The sequence below is a fragment of the Microplitis mediator genome, chromosome 4 (genome assembly GCF_029852145.1).
Source record: "Microplitis mediator isolate UGA2020A chromosome 4, iyMicMedi2.1, whole genome shotgun sequence".
Classification (NCBI taxonomy): domain Eukaryota; kingdom Metazoa; phylum Arthropoda; class Insecta; order Hymenoptera; family Braconidae; genus Microplitis; species Microplitis mediator.
The window spans coordinates 8,369,386-8,384,585 of NC_079972.1; the positions used below are offsets into that span (position 1 = coordinate 8,369,386).

Consider the following 15,200-nt stretch of genomic DNA (forward strand, 5'->3'; position numbering starts at 1 on the left):
AAAAAAAAATTTTTTTAAAATCGCGCTAATAGTTTTTCAAAATTTTCTACAGATGCACATTTTAAGTTTTTTTTTCTATCATTGATTTGTTGAAAAAAAAAAAAATCTGAATATTTTTAATTGTCTTCTAACTTCAGTGTCATTATCAGAACGTATGTTTGAATCGTTTACTGAAAAAATGATAACCTTTTGGAAAAATGAAAAAGTTTTTTTAAATTATTAAATTGTCGATTATAATTATAATTGTTCAACTTTTTGCTATGAAAATATAAAATAAAAAAATTGTTGATTTTTGTCTGATTTGCAAAAATCGATTTTTATACAATTTACATTTTGAGGTAAAGTAAAAGACCTAGTACCCGATAAGGGACTAGTACCCGATCACTCCATGTATTTGCATATCTATATTTAGTAAAATTTAGTAAATATAGATATACAAATACATGAGTAATCGGGTACTAGTTCCCTGATCGGGTACTGGATCTCTCACCTTAATTAGGACGCTATTATACGTCATTTCAAAAGGTTTATCAAAAATTAAATTTGATACAAATTTGAAACTGTTCATTTTAATAGATTTTGATTTATAAAAATAAAAAGTTGGAAATTTTGTCATAATTCCATTATCAGTATTGTAATTTTCCACAGCAAAAGAGGTTTTCTTCGTGCGAAAAATTTTTTCAAGAAAATTTTCATTTGCACCAAGAAATTTTTTGCATTATGAATTGAAAACTAAAATTTTTATAAAGCGAGAACAGATTTTTTTGAGTGAGAAAAAATTTTTTTATTCAATTCATGATACACAAAATGTTTTGGAGCAAGAAATTTTTTTTTTTTCGATGAAATTAAAATTATTAGTTTTGTCAATAATTACTCTCTATATTGTCTACGAAAAAAGTAAATTTTTTAACTTCGAAAAATTATTATTTTGGATAACGTAATTTTTGTTTTGGTCAATAAAATCTTGGTTATAAAAAGTTCATATTTAATTTAAAAATGAAAAGTTGACTTTTAATAAGTTTTTTTTCAAATTCTCATTATAAATCGCCATTATTATTTTCTCATATTAAAAAATACTTTTATCGGTTAAAAATATTATAAATTTTGATGTAAAATGATTGTTCTCATTAATGTAAATAACCGAATGATTAATTTTTCCAAATAGGTATTTTATCCGCTGTGTTCAGAAATACAAATTATTAGTAACCAACGATTTAAATAAAATATTAACCAACTGTTAATCGATTTTATAATGCTCATAAATAATAATAAAACATATATTGATAAATGAATTGAAAGTGAAATGATAAATGTATAAAGTTTATTTAGCTGTATTGGATTGTTATAATAAAATTAGTAGTAGAAACTTAAATAATAAATCAAAGAAAATAAATATGAAATTTTCCGTAAACATATATTGACATATAAAAGTTTCGTTTATTTTCATTTAATCAAATAATTTTATTTTATTTTCTTTATTACGTCAAAGTGAGAGTTTCATTTATTACGTTCAATTTATCTTTTAATCCCGCAAAATTGGGCGATATTGAAGGGTGACAAGAGAGAATGCTCGGCAAAGAGTAAAAGAGATAAATAAATATAACAGAAAGAGTAGAAAAAGTTGAATATCGCAGTTTAGCAGTGATAACACTTGGTAGACTTTTATCGATCATGTCTGGCAACACATGGCTTACCCAATTTCAGTTTCTGTTTCAGCTTTCATCTGCCCAACTGATAAACGATAACTAATACGTTCAAGGATATTGTTTCTATTGGCAACTTTGTCCTAACACCTTTTGCACGTGACTAGCTTATTTTATATAGTTCTTTTTTTGTCAAATTTTTTATTATTTTCCGTTATACATTTTAGATTGTTTCTTAGTTTAATCTGGATTTTTATCTACTGAACTCTTACATTAAACATTTTATTTCTTGTTACGTTTTTTTATTTTTATCAAGACAGTTTTTTCTTATTTAATCTTACTTGTGTTTCACGACGAGCTTAACACCTTCGACTTCACGGTTCAATAGTTAATCTAGCTGGCTTATCTGATCGCGTGACTTTACGAGATGCAAACGCATTCTAAGATAAACGGGATATGCACGAGACAACGAGCTTTCTCTCGTGTTTACCCCGGAAAATTGCTAAGCTAATCTATTCCATTAAAAATAGAATAACATTATTAAAACTTTATTTTTTTTAGAATATTTTAAAATTAACAAATTTTATTTAGCCAATTAATAATTTTTGTAAATCAATGAATTGTTTGATGGGGTTTTATTTGAATTTTTTTTTTATTTAATTTAGTAACAAAAAGCAACTAGACATTTTTGGCTTATCATGGTGTAAACTTTCTAATTTAACTCAGTCTAAAATTTTCAGTCGACGATTTTAAGCTTGAAAATTTTCAAATTGAGACGATCCTCGGTTTAAATCTGATGGTTCGAATTTTTTTAAATTTAACGTTTACTAATTTTGAACTTTATGTGAACGATAAAAAAATCGCAAAAAACTTTTTGAGAATTTAGGGAGGATTTTGTTAAAGTCAAGGAGACTTTTTTTCTTAAATATCTTCAAACGTAATTACCATTCAATTATTGTTTTACTTAATAATGTTCCTGGGTCAAAAAAATATCTTGATTTTGGCATAATTTTGAGAAATTGAAAATAAAGCAAATTAAGTTTAAGTTCTTTTTCTAATAAATGAAAAACATATTTTAAGATATTAAAACATATTCTTGCTTTTGACTAAATTGTCTTACTTACTACCGATTTACGTCAACTGAATCAAATTAAAGTCACGTTGTCTTGGATTTGACTTAAATGTAAGTCATGATGTAAGTCAAGTCATATTGAAATTGAAAAAAGCAAGTGTACCCAAAATTAAGTTAACTAATGTACCTGAAGATCAAAACGTTTTTCGCGGAACGAAAATATAACACGAAACGAAAAGTAAAAAATCTACTGGATCTAGGTTTTTGAAATCTTCGCATAGGTTCTAGTATGACAGCCGAAAATTGCAGGCCACCCCTTAATCAGTCAAATTACATAAATTTTTTTCATTTTCGTTGCGCGAAAAAGGTTCCGATCTTCAGGTACATGTTACCTACACGGAGAAAAATGTCAAGTGAATATTCCTATGCAGCATAGTGTTGGTTACATCACTCTATAGTTTGTATAAGCAGTCACATAAGAGCGGCATAACACAAACTATAGAGTAATGTAACCATTACTATGCTGCATAGGCATATTTACTTGACATTTCTCTCCGTTTAAGTCAAATGCAAGTCAAAAAAATCGGTCTGTCAGTTGACCCTGCGGGCCAGCCCCAAAACTTCCCGCTGTTTCCGAGCTCGCTGAGCTCGAAAACATTATTGTGAATATATTTTCGAGCTCTTCGAGCTCGCAATTACTTTTGTATGCCATTGTTTTGTAAAAAACCATTTTTTAGCATTTCTTTCTTCCACGATATCTCGCGAACGAATTAACCGATTTTGATGGTTGAGGTGGCAATCGACGCGTTTTATCAAGTTCTAAAGCTGGTCGAATTTTGAAATTGATTTATTCAGCCGTTTTTGAGAAATTTCAAAAAAACCAAGGAAAAAATTTTTTTTGAATTCTTTCGTCAACGGTTTCTCTTGAACGAATGAACCGATTTTGATGGTTGAGGTGGCATTCGACGCGGCTTATAGAGTTTTAGAGCTGATTAGATTTTGGAATAAATCCATCGAGCAAATTAAAAGTTATCCAAATAAAACATTTTCGAAAAAATTTTATTTTTGAAATATCTCTGAACGCACCCTACCGATTAAGTTCAAATTTATACGGCCTCAAGACATTAACAAGCCGCGTCGAATGACACCTCAACGATCAAAATCGGTTCATCCGTTCAAGAGTTATGAATATTTACATACATACATACGTACGTACGTACGTACGTACACACATACATACACTCGGACATCATCGTGAAATTAGTCAGGATAGCTTCCTAGGACCTCGAAACGTCGACATCTGATGGAAATTCGATTTTCGTAAATCGGACCGAAACCAATAACTTCCCGAATTTTTGAAAATTTACAATTTTCTTAGCGGGAAGTTAAAAATTATAGCAGCTAAAATCAAGTTATTTTTTTGACCCGGGTTAAAAGATTTCAAAAAAGTTAAAATTTTTAACTGAAAATTTAAAATTGTTTTAACCTTTGAAATATTTCATGATAAACATTTTGGAAATCATTTTTTGGTTATTTATAAGAAAGTCTTAGTTTTATAAAAAAAGTTTAGATGAAGTATAATTTTTCTGAAGTTTACTTACCGTAGAGCCGTATATTACTTTCAGCTTCTCCGATTGAATTTTTTGAAATACATTTGTAGCCACCTAAATCACTTTTCTGTAAATTACGTATAATTAACCGCATTTGTACACTGTAATCAGACATCCTTTCTTCGGACATTGTATACTTGTGATTAGTTATTATCATTTCGCCGGTTTCGCGAGTCCAATAGTTGATAGCCTTTGGAGAAGCTTCCACTTGACAAACTAGCGTGACGTTTGTTCCTGCAGGTGCACCAACTAACTGGTTTGGAACTTGAATCATCGGATGAACTAGAATTCAAATAGAAATACAAAAAAGCACATAAGTATGTATATATTCCACTTTGTATTCTAACTAAAGTTTATGTTCAAAGAGAAGTTCTGTTAAATGAACATAAGCTACTTTTTGTTATAAGTTATAAGATTTAAATAAGCTTCTTACGTCTTTTTGATTAAACTCGAGGTTTTCAGTAAATATACGGAAAGAAACAAATTATTAACAATTTTTCGTTTCCAGTCAATAGTATTAAATTCTCAAACGACAAATTGAATAACTTGGTTCATTACTATCGGACAAAGAATTTAGTTTTTTTTTTTTTTTCCGTATGAATAGCATAAAAAATATTGCTTCTGAGGTTGGTAATTCAGATATCTTTGAAGACAATAGAAATATATAACAATGTATTTTCATATTGTATAAATCACTTTATCGAAATTTTTAGTTTCCATGGCAAATAGGAGAGAGTAAAACACAGCGAAATGCCTGCGACTTCTCAAAAAATTTGTTTGACATTCTGATGTATCTCATTGACACTTACACGGAAAAGTTATTCTTGCTTAAAATGTTATGGTGTCATAGTAAATTCGGACCATGCGGGCTACCTGACGGAACTTGGAACAAACACTTTCAAAAATTACTATGACAATAAGAAAAATTCCTATGGTCATAGTAATTTTTGAACATGTTTATTTCAATTTCTGCAGGTGGCCAACATAGTCTGGCTTTACTACGACACTATAGCATTTCAAACAAGAATGATTTCTCTGTATACTTGGACTGTTTGAAACCAGTACACGATAAAAAATTGTAGGTTAATTATTCCCGAGCTGTCTGGTAATTATTCGATACTAAGGTTATAAAAATTTCCTATAGATGGCGGTGTAATTACTATCAAAAAAGTAATAGCATTAATCTAGCAAATTGAAACATAACCCCAACAGCATGGAACTCATTCCCATGTTGTACACTCATTATCGTTAATGCCTCTCCGAACCCGCCCCTGCGATCTCTCATTACTCAGGCAGAGAGCCAGGCATTAATGAAAACAATACAGTACAAGTACCAGAATCTTGAGTTTTCGAAATAACATAGTAATGATTACCAGAAAAAATGAAAAAAAAACAATGCTCATAGTACTCGTTACAAGAGTAATAGTTACTGTACTTTCTTCTTCATGTAATTTTACACGGAGAAAAAAAACACATTGGAATATTTACTATGTTATCATAAAAATGATTACTATGCTATATCGGAACTGTGCCTATGTCGACAAAGTGGAACTTTCTACGCAACAGGAAATTTTTCTTAGTAATATAGAAAAATATACTATATCCGCATGTACTGTAAAAAATTTTAGGTCTGCGGTGTGATGTTAATATCTGTTACATTACCAAACTTAAAAAAATACATAGTTCAACCAAGTAATATTTTCTCGATTTAAGAATTTCTATACTTATTTCAATAAAATAAACTTGGTAAACACCACTCAAGTAAATCTACAGTGACCACCAAGAAAGCATCAATATTTTTATAAACTTTGGTTCTCATTCATTGAGAAGCATTTTTTCATACATATTAAGCAGCGCGAGGACATAATAATATTATTATTATTTTTTCAAATTTTATTTTTAATTCTACAAGAAAGATATCCCAGGTGATATTGATATTATTTTATCAAGACTTCTAAAGAAATCCAAGCTTTAAAAACTCGAAACAAGATCTGAAATATTGTTTTCTAGTTCAGAAAGTAGCAGGAGGTTTTGTGAGTGGCCTGGGTGGTCAACTTCTTAGTAAATTAGTTTGTAGATTATTTTGGTGTATGGTAATCATTACCATAATATTATAGTAACCATTACCATAACATTATGGTTACCATTACTATAATATTATGGTCGTCATTACCACATCAAGAAAATTTTGCACGATCGATTTACACAGACGGTACCCTGTTAAGTCCTCGGAGACCATTTTCGCACCAAAAATTTTTTACAGTAGAAATTATTTCTATGTTAAACCTATAGGAATTATTCCCGTGTTCAAATAAGAATAATCTCGTGTTTAACATAGGAATTACTATTTTAACATATAAATTTTTTTGATGTATTATCGGTAAATTTCCGATGTACCATACTATTTTTTCTTATATTGACGTATAAAAACTTCCTATGTCACTATAGTAATAGTTACTATGCTAACTTAGGAAAAGTAACTGTTTTTTTTTCTCCGTGTACTTTACATATATTTACAATAAAACTATTCAACAAACAATGTGCAATTTATTGGAAATAGTTTCCATAGAGAAACAAAACTTGTGAATGTAAATTTAGTTACCAAATAAAAATGTACTTCCGTAACCAATTAAAACTTTCTCATAGCTTTAGTTGTTTAGAAGCCAAACCAAAACGCGGCTATAAATCAATCGTTTGCTGTTGCTTGTGCGGATCGTCGATATAACCATCCCTCACGCAAAACATCCATGAAATGCAAACGATTCGCGGGTGCACATTGCGAATGTGGGCATTAAACCAAGCTCCCATTGTGAAGAGGATTTAACGACCAATTAATTGAGTGTGTATGGCTATTGGTATTAGTTTCGATAGTTTAGATTTTAAATCGCTTAAATTTGAATTTATATATTATTTACACAATACAATACAATAATGTATTTGTTAATTCATTTATTCTGTTAGTAATATGTAAACAAACTAAATGAATAGATAATTGGTACACAATTAAATGACGGGAATCCGGCCAAAGTTTTGGCTACTGCGAATTTGATCCGATCGTAGTATAGAATAAGTATCTAATAGATAAACATTGTATAGTATTGTTTTAGTATATATAAGGATCGGTAGGTTGTCTACTTGTCTGTGCACAGTTTGCGGTTCCATTGTTGGAAGCAACACAAGTAGATTTTGGTTAAGTTACATGTTGTTTCACTTTCTCTACGTTGTACTACTATACTAGTGCTTGCTGAACTACATAGAGATAGAGTTTTATACTTATATAGAACGTTGAATTAAGTGTATAGTGTACTATGTACAGAGGAGAAACCGTAGAAATGAAGGATGTGGCAAACAGAAACGCTCAGGAGAATATCGTTTTGAGATATACAGGGATACTTAGATATATAATGTTGAAGTAATAAGATAACGGGAGTTGGGAGACTCAACTCTACATTATTGCCTACTTAAGAAGGCTTTAAAGGCCATATAAATTTATTTGTTCGTGATGCTGCGTTTATTAATATAAATTTTTATTAATAAGGGAAGCTCCGACTAAATAAAAATAAGAGACTATATGGATTATGAATTTAAATTATGGTTTATGCATAGAAAGTAATTTAAAGTTATGGATACTGTGTTTTATAGAAATTATTCTCGTAATGGTTTGGAACAAGATAGTAAAAATTATCGTTATGGGAATCGTTACTCTATGTTATATCATAGTAGTTATTTCTGTGAAATATTTGAATATTTCCTATGAAATATGGGTTTTATTTTTTATTGCCGTCTAAAGAGTAAAAATCATATATTACGGGAACGGATCTCATGATCCCAAGTAGTCAATTCTTTGTCTATAAAGAGACATCTTTCCCCATATTCACATAGATGTATGAACATATATTCGTGTTTAATAAATAGGAGAGATCGGGGCAAAACGGCTCAACCGAATAATTTTGTAAAGAAAAAAAATGTAACTATCTGATAAAGTTCTTTCGATATTTAGAATTTATTAGGAATTGAGAAGCGAAGCAGAGTATCTGGAGTAAAATGGGACATCTGGAAAATTTAAAAAAAAGAAAGTATGTTTTTATGGAACGAAAATTTTAGTTTATAATTTATTTCGGAGAGATCGTTGCACCCCAGAAAAGAATGTAAAAGAAAAAACACGCAAACATGTTGTACATCATTAAAAATTCATATACTGTAAATGAAATTGAAGTATGTACGGTAATTAAAACCACCAAAAATGAATTTAAAAAAAAAAACAAATTATAACGTGACCCGGCCAGAAATAAACTTTTTTTTTTTAAATTGTCTTAAAAATAATATCAAAATTCTCCGAAAAAAGTCAAATCAATGTGCACCCGGTACTGACAAACCATAAAAAATAATTACTCGTTTGGGTGGGCCGCCGTGCCTTCTGTTTTTCTTATAAAATAAACTTAATTTAATATTCGATTTAAAGATAGAATAATTAATCTTTTTAAAGATATTAAGATACTTTTTAAATAAAGTGAAAATGCATTGTAAAAATAGTTTTAGGTTTGTTATTTTCTTTTTAATTTGGTTTCAAAGCTAGTGATGTGTTTAAAAAAATGTTTTTAGTTTGTGACTTTTGGAGTTGGAATAAAAGTATCTGTAGTATTGGGAATGCAGCAGTATACTCTGAGTAATAAAAAAGTAAGTTAAGTATGTTGGATGGAAGAGGAATGAATTGAAAGGTTTTTGGAGTTAAAAAGTTTTCAAATATTTTTTTTTATTTTTTTTCTAAAGATTTTATGGATATAGTTTTTAAATGATGTAATTTATATATTGATTTTCGTATTAGTTCTCTGAGGATGGAAATTTAGGCGTTTTGCCAAAATAATTCAAGTTAAAAATTGACCTGATTTTCAAAGTTTCTGATTTATTATTTTTTGTATTCTGCTAATTTTTATCAAATACTTTAGTAACAACCTATTTACATTCTTTAAAAAATTCTTTTATTAAAATGAAATAATATCTTTAATGAAAATCTAATGAATATTTAACCATAAATAACCCAAAAGAAAAAAAAACAAATTAAATGAAACTAAACGTTTTCTTGATATATTTACCAAGGAAAAAGGAAAAAGAAAATTAATAACGGCTGTGTCAGCAGATCAGGGATATAAGTCTAGCGTGATCACGCGGTTATTCAATGAGGGTGAATTATCAGGATGGGTGAAGGCAAGTCGGACGTCGAGGTAGGGTTGGCGTGAGAGTACATCCAATTTCCGTGGAAGAATTACCTCAGGCGATATTGCTAGCCAGAGAGACACGAGACGTGAGCCTTGGCTTGCCTTGGGTATAACTTTAAGTAACCTGCCACATTTCCACCAGAACGTTTTTTCTAAAGTCATATATACATAAACATATATATACATAGCTTATTTCACAAAGACTCATTCCCATTATGTATACATAGTTTTAAAATGTAATTTAATTATCTTTCTTCTTTAGTTATTTTTTCGTTTTGCTTAGTTCATTTCAATGCTAGTTTCTTTCTAAAACTTTCTTTCTCTGGGAAAATAGTCTAGCAACCCTTGTAAACCAACTAACTACTCTGTATACCCACCAACCAAGTATACCAACTTTGTACTACAGCTATTCCCACTCTCATAAAAGCTGTATTTTATATTTTTTTTTATTTTTATCAAAACTTTTTGTTTTAAACCTCAGTTGGCTGACTGGCTGGCCAATTTAAGCCGGGTATATTTGAGCACCAACGTCGAAATTATGCTAAGAGTAAGAGACTAACTATCTCAATGGTGTTTTTCTCTAGTTAACAAGTGAGTTGGGATACTGTCACAGAAATTTTCTTGATACTGATAATCTTTTGATGATACTGTTACAATGTCAATTGTTATTGTTACTGTAGTTGTTATTGAAGGATCTACGTTCTATATAAATATTTGAAAGTGTACTCAAAGGTGTTGAAGTTAAACACAACTAAGAGGTTTTTGTTTACTTACAGTTGACATGCAACATCATCTGTTTACTGACCGATGGCGGCACTCCGTTACTTGCTATACACATATAAGTCCCCATTTCACTTCTCGTTACCTTCGTTAGAATCAATATCTCGCCTTGGACAGAAGTTTCTGTAATTAAAATAAATTTTTTTTAATTATTTAAAAGTTTTATTGATATTATTTTCAAATTAAAATTTGAAATTTAATTTATTAAATTGCTTCACTTCTACAACCGATTATTAATAATCGTTAAATTATTTATATTTTTATACAATTTTAATGAAATGTATAATTTTTAATAAATGCAATTATTATTTAAAGAGAATATTGAACAGTTGAAGTAGTCACTCCACAAACTAAAAATACTTTAGACGTATTTTATTGAAAATATAATATTTTAATAAGTTATCTCTATTATAAATTATATACTTTTTTATTTCAGATATAACTTGCATTTTAGAATATGATAATAATTTATAATTTATTTAATCAATTGCTGCTTTTAATATTAATTGAATTTTCATGCTTGGTAACAATAATTTTAATTAATTTTTAAAAGTCGTATAATATGACATAATACTGAATAAATTTTAATAAATGATGTATGTAATTATATCTACTAATATCAGTGTGCATGAAATTTAATATTTAAAGATTTGGTAATTATTTATAATTACGGCTCCACTTATTTTGTAATAGTTGTAAAAAAAAAAAAAGCATTTTTCCATTTTTTATGGCCAAAAACAGAAAATTGTGAAATATTCAAAAAATCATAAAAAATAGAAAAATCGTGTACCTAAAGATCCGAACGTTTTTCGCGAAACGAAAATAAAAAAACGAAATGAAAAATAAAAAATCTACTGGATCTAGATTTCCGAACTGTTTCGCATGGGTGCTAGAATGTCAACCGAAAATTACAGCCACCCCAAATTACCCCTTAAGTCATCTTTAAGCAGTCAAATTACTTAAATTTTTTTTATTTTCGTTAAGCGAAAAACGTTCCGATCTTCAGGTACATGAAAAATCAACATTTCTATATATGTAGGGGAGGGTGGGGCAGAGCGGCCCCCCTGAAATTTTGGTCAAAAAAAAAATTTTTTTTTTTTGACTAATTACTATAAACCCGATATGTTTGCGCATTTTTACCCCTACGCATGACATGTGGGGCAAAATGGACAAGCCCAAAATTTTGAAAAAGTGATTTTTTCATATTTTTATCGTCAAATTAAAAAAAAATTAGTATAATTTTAGCCCTACGCATAACACCTGGGGCAAAATGGACCAGCCGAAACTTCCGAAAAAATTATTTTAAAAAATTTTTTTCGAGTAATATAAAACCAAAAATAGTTATCAAGAGAAAGAAATACATTCTTAATGATGAAAACAATTTAAAAAAAAAAAACGAAAAAAAAATTTTTTTATCACTTTTTAGAGGGGGGCCGCTCTGCCCCACCAAAAAAAAATTTTTTTTTTCAGAATTTTGGCAAAATGGCCATAAATTTGTTCGAAATAGGATAAAAGTAAAGTGATCTTATGGTTGAAAGCCACAAAAAATAATAATGGGCTTAGGGGGGCCGCTCTGCCCCACCCTCCCCTATATTTGTTTATTTTTAAGGAATTGTACGAAAAAAAATGATAATTAAAAAAAAAAATTTTTTTCAAAATTTTCAACACAAACATCAAAAGTGTGTATTTTTGCAATTCATAAGTTGAATTTTCTCTCTTAAAATGAACCAGTGAAATTTCACTGATTTTCCAGTGAAATCCACTGATTCTCCAGTGAAATCCACTGGTTCAACCAGTAAACCGAGCGTTCACTGGTTTAACCAGTGATACATATATATAAACTACATACATATAAACACAATAGGTTAGATTAATTTTATTTTATTATAAACGTTTATTTATTAACAAAGTGAAGTCAAACAAAAAGAGTCTTAATAACAATTATATTTAATTAAAAATTATTTAGTAATAAAATAAATAATATTTATTAAGATTTATAAATTTTTAATTTGTTTCCATTTTCAATGGGCTTTTTATATTGTTCAATTTTAAAATTATGTCATTCATTTTTGAGGTTAGCTCTAAGCTATTGAAATTACTCCAAAGTTATTTATTTTTAAACTCTGTAAAAATTGTGTCATATAATTATTATTGTTATATATAAGTTAGTTAAAATATTACATGAAGACAATCAATAAATATTACTTATTTATTGACATAATAAAACACTTAAATATACTCATGTACAGAATGCTGCTGTACCCGCGAGCTTACATATTTTTAGTTCACTGGTTGAAACCAGTGAGCGCGACGTTCACTGATTCAACCAGTGAACTTTTAGTCACTGGTTAAACCAGTGAACTTCACTGGTTGAATCAGTGGAATTTCACTGGTTCATTTTAAGAGAGTACTCATAGAAAATCAAATTTTCATGAATTTATGAATTAATATCCTTTAATGCGCCGAAGAGTAAAATATTAAAAAAATTAAAGGTTTAAAAAAATACATTTTTCGATTTTTAATGGCCAAAAATAGGTGGAGATGTGATTGTAAACGATTACTGCTACAAAAACTTTTTCAAGTTAAAAATTTTGAAAATTTGTTGTTTGATAATTTTAATTTTGTTAAGTTTTGTCTATGTAGATCTAAATAGATTCAAATTATTTCTTCAGAGAATGTGAAATTACTTTGAAATCATAAATTTAAATCATTCATAAATTATAATTTTACGGGCCTATTATTGAATATTGAAAATATTCTTAAATTGACATGAATTTATTATTCTCAAATTAAATTTTGAATGTAAAATATTGAAAGTTATAATTACGTCTCGTTTTAGTTCCACCATTAATATCTCGGACGATAATATCACCACGATCTTCTCGTCTCCATATTATTTCAGGCTTAGGGTAACCTCGTGCTTTACACGTCAGTTTAGCTGAACTGCCTTCAGGGACCATCATATCACCGGAAGTTTCTTCAGATATTATATCTGGAGGTATGACCACTTCCAAGAAAGCGCTCTGTCAATCATAATTAAGTTTAAAATAATCTTACCGTCGTAGAAAGCTTATTAAATCTTTGAATCCAATACCTAAAGGAGAGCTGGGGAAAATGAAGACTACGAAGAAACCATGGAATTATTTTAATTATTTTATCAGAAATTAAGTCTAAAATATTATCGGTATTTTATAAGGGTGTGCGAATCGAATTGAATATAACTATTCGGATCGAATAATTCGAAATTTTTCGAACTATCTGAAAGTTTTTTAATTATTTGTAATTTTTGAAATTACTTGATTCAAATCGAGAAAATTCTGATCAGCTTTCAACTATTCAATTTTTATTTAATGGAAAGCTTAGTTTTTAAAATAACCAAAAATAATTTTTTCGTAGATTCGTGTCTGAGCTCTATTTGTATCTCTGACAAAAATTTGAATAATTGTACAAAATATTACAATTTTAAGTTGTTCAAAAGAAAATTTGCGAGTAATTCGCAAGTTCGAATCTAATAGTTCGTAAGTTCAAACTTTTCGCACACCCTTAGTATTTTACTGATCACTTACATTTGGATCAAAGACAAATTTTAAATTGTCATTAAAAAAAATGTCGAAGTTAGTTTTAAAAAAATCAAACACTCGGTAGATAATGGGTTCATTTTTACAGGTTGATAATTATTATTTTTTTTAAGCATTGGTCAACGTGTAATTTACAGTATTCTAAATAATGAAAAAAAAAATATATCTCAGTATAATGCAGGATTTAGATTTCCATAGATCCAAATTATTTTTTCTCCCGTTGCATAAAAATAATAAATTAAGATTTAAACCATTTTGTTAGGAAAAAAAAACCGTTTTCATAAAAAATTTAAGATATCCCAAATTACCCAGCTCTCACCTCATAGATTAACATAAATAATAAAATAATATAAACAAAGTACCTGGCTTTTCATAGGATCAGTATTAACTTGGCACATGTAAAGTCCACGATCCTCTTGCTTAGCATTCTTTATATGCAGAGTCCACGTATTATAGTCATTGTGGGTGACAGATAGACGGGCATTATTTGTGATAACGTGCTCGTGGATTGCCAGTACTGCTTTTGAGTCTGCTTTTATCCAAGCTACCTGTCCTCAATAAAATAATCTGTATTGTCAGTCGTTAAATGTATTTTAAATTTTATGAATGTGTATATATTTTTATGTGTGCGTATATGGATCTAATATAAAGTACGACTACATAAAATTCAAGGAATGAAAAGAAAGCAATTTCAATTTTTTTAAAAAACGATTCAACTTTATAGTTGATTCCTTTCTATTTAATATTATCTGTAACAGTCGATCGTATTTATATATTATGTATGTTCAGAGATCCGTTTTTACCCGTCGATTTGACGAAAATTCATTCAAGCACTAAACATTCTTCTAAAAGACGGACTTACTAACATCCAGCCCTCTTTATCCCCTTGAGAGTATTTGTACATCGATGCCGTTTGTCGTTTGTACAAAGGAATAAAAAAAAAAATAAATAAAATAAAAATCACGTCTCCAAAAAGTCTAACAGTATAAGTAGCAGATAGCTACATGCTATCATTTTACCTTTATCTATACCTATTTTATTTTTTTTTATATTTTTTAAGTATTAAGTATCATATTCTTTTCCTTTGATCCCCATTCCAAATGAAAAGATTTCGAATTTTATCTCATACCCTTCCCAATTTTTTTTTTCGCCGCAAAAAAGCCCAATAATCTCTTTGACACGCACACTTGTAACTTTCGCTCGTTTTCATCATTTTTTGTTTCATTTCTAACTTTTTTTCTACCTTTTTTTGAGGGATAATAAAAAAAGCCGGTTAACCGTATCGTTCTGTAGTGATGATG

At 28.9% G+C, this 15,200-nt stretch overlaps 1 protein-coding gene and 1 long non-coding RNA gene across 7 annotated transcripts in view; one reads left to right on the forward strand and one right to left on the reverse strand.

Annotated features, from left to right (window-relative positions):
* LOC130666307 (uncharacterized) overlaps positions 1-15,200 on the forward strand; it is a 137,375-nt gene that overhangs the window by 37,925 nt on the left and 84,250 nt on the right. The gene's annotated exons all lie outside the window — the stretch shown is intronic.
* The window catches only part of LOC130666304 (lachesin-like), a 148,002-nt gene that overhangs the window by 3,181 nt on the left and 129,621 nt on the right, over positions 1-15,200 (reverse strand). For all 5 annotated transcript variants that reach the window (XM_057467161.1, XM_057467160.1, XM_057467162.1 and 2 more), the window contains exons 4-7: positions 14,262-14,447; positions 13,149-13,344; positions 10,316-10,444; positions 4,317-4,607 (exon numbers count right to left, since the gene is read on the reverse strand). In XM_057467161.1, the coding sequence (XP_057323144.1) occupies positions 4,317-4,607; positions 10,316-10,444; positions 13,149-13,344; positions 14,262-14,447 (802 nt within the window). The remainder of the gene's footprint in view (positions 1-4,316; positions 4,608-10,315; positions 10,445-13,148; positions 13,345-14,261; positions 14,448-15,200) is intronic.